We start from the raw sequence: 6,979 nt of genomic DNA, 5'->3' as shown, positions 1-6,979 counted from the left end.
GGGAGTCCCACAGCCCCAGCTCCAGCTGCAGAGGCCACACCTGGACCAGCTCCCTCCCACCTCCCCAGAGCTCCCCAGCCCCGGGGTTGTCCGGGTGCCAAATCCCCTCCTGTGACCTCTGGAGCCACCTGGGGAAGGGACATCACTGGTGGTTCTCTGCTGCCTTCAGCTGATGCCCCAGGCTGTGCTTTGGCCCCATGAGGTGCCCAATAAAGTTACATTCCCAAGATCTCTCTTGCGTTTGCATTTCCTTAAACTCCTCATCCTTGTTTTCCCAAGCCAGGGAGGCAACCAGGGAAGGGGCTTTGGAGCTGGGATGTGTTACACCCTTGCTCAAAGGCTGAGCAAAGGGAGCCCAGCTGCCAACCCCACTCATCCCAAGGAAACCCTTGGAGTGATCACTCATCCTAAGTTTTGGGCTTCCTTTCCTTTGCCTCTTCGGGCTTTGCCTCTTCAAAGATATTTCTTTTCCCTGTAACCACAATAAAAAAGGAAATAGGGGGTGACAGGACAGGGGGGATGGGTTCAGACTGAAAGAGGGGAAATTTAAGTTGGATACTGGGAAGAAATTGTTCCCTGTGAGGGTGGGGAGTCCCTGGCACAGGCTGCCCAGAGAAGCTGTGGCTGCCCCTGGATCCCTGGAAGTGTCCAAGGCCAGGTTGGAGCAACCTGGGATAGTGGGAGGTGTCTCTGCCCATGGCAGGGGGTGGAACGAGATGATCTTTAAGGTCCCTTCCAACCCAAACCATCCCATGATTCTAAGACACCACAGCTCTTAAAATCTTCTGGAAAAGACAAAACCAGGCTGCCCCATAGTGCTCAGAAATGCTTTTGGGGGATTGTTCAGGGGGTGACAGGGGTGTCACAGCAAGAGCCAAAGCCCAACGGGGACACAGGGCAGGAACTGGCCCCTGGTGCAGGCAGGGACCTGCCCCAGCACTCACCTGGCCCTGAGTGGGTGTTTTCCCAGTTCCTCTGCCAGTTACTGCCACAGCCACCGGGTTCTGGAGGGAATTCCATGACCTCAGTGACAGTCAGCAAGGAAAATAGCAGCTGGATTTGGTGCTGGGTGAGCCACAGGTCTGCGGGGTCAGGGGAGAGCTTTGCAATCCTCCCCAGCTCCGACCTCCCAGTGAGAGCCACACCCACCACCACCAGGTGGAGGCTCCTGATGAGCAGTTCAAGCATCCCAAACTTGGGGTGTGAGCAGCTTGAGCATCCCAAATCCTGGATATGAGCAGCAGGACACTCTTTGGCAACATGGGGATGTCCCCGTTTGTTTGTGCAGCTCCCAACATTGTCTTCTGTGTCCCAGACTTTTCCTTGCCTTTATCCCATAAAAAAGGAGCTGTGGCCTTTAGAGGTCAGTGGAGTTTGTGGGGTGGTGAAGTGCTGGGCAGTTTCCAACCCAGACAGGGATGTGCAGGAGGGACATTTCCAGAGCTCTGGCTTTGCTCCAGCAGGGAACACCAAATGGGTCCTTTAATTCCTCATTTTAGTTCCTTTATTCAATGACCTTTGTAGTTAAGGAGGTGGAAATGGCTCCTCTCCGTCACCTTGCTCAGGTCTGTGTGAACACAGCAGGGCTTGCAAGGCTTTCCACAGCCCCCAACACCTTCCTCTTGCTGCATTTTGGGGGGAATTCACACTCTTTTAGGTCAAAGAGGGTTCTAGAAACCCCTGATGATGATGTGAGACCCTTCTCCAGAGGAAACCCAGGAGGACTTTGCCCTCATCCCACTGATTGTTCCCACGACTGTGGCAGCTTTCAGATGGAGTATCTCATGGAGAAGGGAGAGCCACTTTCCTCTGTGTTTACCTGGCTTATTCCTGGCTTTATTTGGTGCTGGCTCCACTGCAGGGATTAGGCTCTGGCAGCAGAGCCTCAGGAGATGGGGCTATAATTAAGCCTGAGCTTAATTTCACAAAACAAATCCCAAGCAGACGAGGCTTTGGAAATCCAGGCACCCACGGGTTTTCCTATTAGAGGCAGGTGAGGCTGGCAATTAGACACTTATGTGGCACAGGAAACAGATAAAAAAGGAATGATATCCATCACTCATGAGTCAGGAGGGCGATGTAAACACAGGGCGGTCGGATGGGGATTGGGTGATAAATTAACAGATCCCTGTGACAGGGACCTGTCTCATTTCCGGGAAAACCATCTGGCACCTCTATAAAACTGCTCCTGGCCCAGCACCTTCATTCCCTCCTCTTGCTTTTCCTTCAAGCTCAGGTAAGTCTGGGTATTCCTTCCTTGGGGAATCATTTCCAGTGAAGGAAGCAGAGCTCGGAGCGCTGGGCAGGGGATGCTCACGGGGTGTGGGATGCAGGGAGGAAGACAAGGACCTGTCTCATGGCTGGGTCAGGCCATGCTGCTGCACCCAAGGGATGGAATCCTCCGTCCTGGATGCAGGACACTGCTCCAGATCCTGGGAGGCATCTCCTGGGATCCTGCACAGCAGCACCAAGGGTGGGATGGCAAAGGGGGCGGGCACGGGGACACCGGGATGGTGGCACTGGGACAACGGGGGCAGTGGGACGATGGGGATGGTGGGATTGCAGCAGCCCCTGATGGTTCCTGTCTCTCCCCACAGGTCCCCCCAGCACAGGACAATGTGCTCCCGGCAGGAGAAGGACCAGTGCCACAGTTACACCCGCCAGAGCTCCGGGGGCTGCCACAGCTCCGGGGGTGGGGGCTGCCACAGCTCTGGGGGCAGCTCTGGGGGCTGTCACAGCTCTGGGGGCAGCTCTGGGGGCTGTCACAGCTCCAGGGGTGGAGGTGGCTGCCACAGCTCCGGGGGTGGTGGCTGTCACAGCTCTGGTGGCAGCTCTGGGGGCTGTCACAGCTCCGGCAGCTCCGGCTGCCACGGGAAGCCCCAGATTCGGGTCCAGCAGCAGCAGCAGCAGGTGCCCCAGGTGCCCCAGCAGAAGACGAAGTGATGGGGGTCCATGCCTGGACCAGCTGCCTCCCACCTCCCAGAGCTCTGCCAGCCCCAGGGGTGCCCGGCTGACAAACCCTCTCCCGCACCCTCCAGAGCTGCTGCTCCCTGGGGAAGGGGCACCACTGACACCCCAGGCTCTGCTTTGGCCCCAGAAGGTGCCCAATAAAGTGTTCCATTCTCAAGCTCTCTCCTGTGTTGGCGTTTCCTTGGGCTCAGCAGCACAGAATCAATGGGGTTGGTTCCTCCCCGAGCCCTCGGGATGCTCCGATCACCGACCACAGCCCGTGTGGATCATCCCTCCCTCAGCTGCTCCCCTCCCCTGGGAACAAGGTCCTACATGGTGGAGAAGCACAAAAACCTCTCCCCACCCCGTGGCAGGTCCTGCCCGGGCCCCACACCGGGGTGTGGTGCCCCTTGTGGGGATCCCTGGTACCCCCAGACCCCCTTTCCAACCCTGCCCCGTCCCCTTGGGGCTTCCCCACCACCACAGCTCTGAGCAACCTCCCAGTTGCTCCTGGAGGCTCCTGGTGATCAGTGTGAGGCTCATAAAAGTCGGACAGGCATCACTTTGTACCATTTTTATTGGGGTTTTTACGGTCTTACAACCACTTGGGTAAGAAGGAGCAAAATAAGCCAGAAAAAAAGCCACTTTTTGGATATTTACAACGAAACAGTGATGGGCTGATGGACCAACCCCTGAACAGCTGAAGGATCAGATGCAGGTGAGGTCTATTTTCAGTGTGTCCACCTCTCCAAACCCATGGGAATTTTGCTGCTGGCTCCAAGTGAGCTGGAGATGAGCTCTCAACCATAAGCCTTTAATTTTCCTCGAGGAATTGCCACTCTTTGTTCATTATTGCTCTACAATCTGAGTCAACTAATTGCATGGGTCATTCCAGCCCCATTAACCAGAGATTTTTCACTTTCTCCCCATTAAAAACCTGGATGAAGGGGTTGATACTTCAGCTCGTGCTCTGGCATTGTGTTTAGGAGAAGAGAAGAACAGATCTGGCCTCACCCCCCCCCTCCAGCCCTCAAGCTGCATTTTTAAAGCACCCCAAAGAGACACCCGAGAAGCATCAGGGGCAAACAAGAGACCCTTTTTGCCTCATGGAGGTAATAGGTGGAGCAGGGTGTGGTCTGCACATCTCCTGGGGTGTTGCCAGCACTGGAGGAGCAGAGAGAGCCCAAGAGGGGATCCCAGGAGATCCCAGGGCTCAGAGTGATCCCACTGTGCTGCTGTCACTGCCCTTGGCCCACAGAGCAATTCAGGGGTCCTGCAGAGAGGGAGGAAAACCCATGGAGGATTTCACTCATGGCTGTCCCAAAATCCTGCTGGGGGTGACATTCCCCCCCCCAACCCCCATTTACCCAACTCCTCTGCTTTGCACTAAATCTGTGCCCAAGAACTCTGTGCAATTTTAATTAGAGCTGACTGGATGCTCTCTGAGCCCCCGTGGAGCTGGAATTCATCCCTGCATGGGCCATCCACTTAAAACTTGGACTTGATGATCCTTGTGGGTCCTTTCCAACTCAGAATATCCTGTGGATCCCACCCCCCTGATGGACTGGGGGTAAAGTCTTGTCACCTCGGGGTGACACCGGTCCCATGATGTCTCTGTCCCCTCCTAATGAGTCCATGCAAATGTTGTGCAGGAGCTTTGTGAGCTCCCTGAGCTGTCCTTACCTGCTCCCTCTGGGCCCCAGGAGTGGTGGAGGTGCCCCTCAGTACACGCAGCGTTTGCCCCTCTCCTTCTTGTTCATGGGCTCGGTGTCCGGGTCCGAGGAGCGGGGGATGTACCTGTACCTGCTGGTGGGCGACCTCTGAGGGGACAGGAGCCCATCAGCCCCTCCCAAAGGGGGCAGAAGCGAGGGCTGGGTGCCCTCAGTGCAAGGGCAAAGCAAGGAAAAGGAGCAGCAGGCACAGGAGGGGGCACGGGGTCCAGAGCCAAGGGGTCACAGCCTGGGATTACAGCTGGATTTGCCCAGGGAGGAAATGGAGCCGGGGGGGGACCAAGCACCCCATCCTCACTGTCCCATTCCCTGCAGGAAAATGGGGACAGCAGGACCAGGAGGGGGAACGGGAGCTTTGCAACAGAAGCCCAAGGAAATCAGCCACGATGCACAACCCCGGGAAAATCAAAGACTGGAGAGATCCCACTCCAACCCTGGCTGTGGGGTGGGTGTTGCAGCCCCCTCAGCACCCCTGACCACCCCTAAATATCACCCCAGCACCTTTCCCACACATCTTGGCACCCCCAAGGCTGTAGATTTACCTTGACAGGGGCAAATTCCTGCTGGATCAGCTTCTTGAACTCACTCCTGCTGAACGTCTCCGATTTCCTCCCCTTTCTGGCACTGCCCTGGTAACTCTCCAGCATGTCAGTGATGGCTTTAATGAGCTTGGACATGTCTCCAGTCCTGGAGGGCAGCAAAACTTGAGGCCACAGCAGTTGGCAGGGGCAGCTGTGCCTGCAGGAAACCCCCCCCATTCCATTCCCACAGAATGTTCAGTTCAGGTCAAATCTTTCTGAACCTTTTCTTGCCAGAGGTAAAAAGCACCTTTCCCTTGCTGGGCTGCCCATCCTGACTCCTCTGAGGACTTTCACCTCAATTCCCTCCATTTCTCCACTTTCCCTGGTGGGTCTCAGCTGAATTTTAACTGCCTCGTTAAATTAAAGGGAAGAGTCTCCCCGTGGCCATCTCAGGCACTTGGGGTGGATGAATCAGCTCGTGCAGGGGAGGGAAGAGCCGTGTCCTCACACCCTCCTGGGAGCCGATCTCGTCCTTCCCACCTGAGCTCCGCTGGGAAGAACTGGTTCCAAAATAACCCTGGAAACACAAAAGCTGGTTTCAAGCCCAGAAAGGACCGGTGGAGACTCACCTGCGTCCACCAGGCGCTGGTGCAGAGGGGAGAGATGGGATGGTGGGAGCAGCTCTGCCCCGGCCCTGCAGGCTGCGGGGAGTGGGTGGAGGGTGAGGATCCCTTCTGGTCAGTCCTGTTCTCCCCACACTGCTGCTCTTCCCAGGGAGCCTCCCTCATTATCCTGCTCCTCGGAGGATGTTTACCAGCACACCTGGGAAGGTGTATGTAGGTCAGCATGTGGTTCTGGCTGTGCACTGGGAACACCTCCTTGGATCTCCAAAAAAAACCCGACCAGAGGTTCTCTTCGTGCATAAAACTTTGCATTTTTCATCCCCTAAATGGTTTTTTTTTTCCCTTACAACCAAAGTTGTTTGTGAGTTCGAGGGGCTTTGTGATGCTGAAGCTTAGAAAATGTCAGAGACCAAAACAATTCCTGCAGAAAAGGAGCTTTCATCTGATTTTTGAGGCTGTCCCACATGTCCTGGGAGCTGCCTCTGGGCCCAGACTGCACCCACGTTTGCCCAGCTTGGGCAAGGGCAGGACAAGGAGCCCTGAGAGTGCAGGGCAGTGGTGACAGTGGGGACACCCAGTGACACCCAGGTGGCCGTGGCCAGGGGGGTTATGAACAACCTCCCATGGGAGAGTCACTCGTTGGACACCCTGATGGGACAGGGCCAGTCACTGCCCACCCTGGTGTGTGCCCTCGGTGCCAGGCTGAGGTTCAGCCCCTTAGAGCACGTCAGGGCACGGCACAGGAGGGATTTCAGCCCGTGGAGCCCATCAGGGCACGGCACAGGAGGGATTTCAGCCCGTGGAGCTCACAGGGCACAGAACAGGAAGGATTGCAGCCCATGGAGCCCATCAGGGCACGGCACAGGAGGGATTTCAGCCCTGCTGGGCTCAGGCTGCCTCAGGGCTCCGGGCAAAGCCCCAGCCCCGGGTTCTGAGGAGGCTCCAGCAGCAGCACCAGGACGGACTCCGGGCTCTCTGTGTGGTCCCGGAGTCCCCACCGCGGGTTTGCTCAGCTGGGCAGGGGCGGGAGGAGCCCTCCCTGCCCCGCGGGGTGTGCCAGCTCTCATTAAAGGCTCAGGCACCTTCCCAGATTCCCAGATACGCGACGGAGGCAGATGAGGTCGGTGCCCCCTCAGCCCCCCGGGGGCGTTGGCGG

At 56.9% G+C, this 6,979-nt stretch overlaps 1 protein-coding gene across 1 annotated transcript; it reads left to right on the top strand.

The window, feature by feature from the left end:
* Positions 1-2,616: 2,616 nt before the first annotated feature.
* Positions 2,617-2,943, top strand: LOC112840956 (loricrin-like). Its single transcript, XM_025894581.2, has one exon. The coding sequence runs from the start codon at positions 2,617-2,619 to the stop codon at positions 2,941-2,943; it is 327 nt and encodes a 108-aa protein (XP_025750366.2).
* Positions 2,944-6,979: the final 4,036 nt, after the last annotated feature.

This window comes from Manacus vitellinus, unplaced genomic scaffold (genome assembly GCF_001715985.3).
Source record: "Manacus vitellinus isolate BGI_N305 unplaced genomic scaffold, ASM171598v3 scaffold_123_pilon, whole genome shotgun sequence".
Lineage (NCBI taxonomy): Eukaryota > Metazoa > Chordata > Aves > Passeriformes > Pipridae > Manacus > Manacus vitellinus.
The sequence above is the reverse complement of the archived record's forward strand: the minus strand, read 5'-3'. Positions and strand labels throughout refer to the sequence as shown.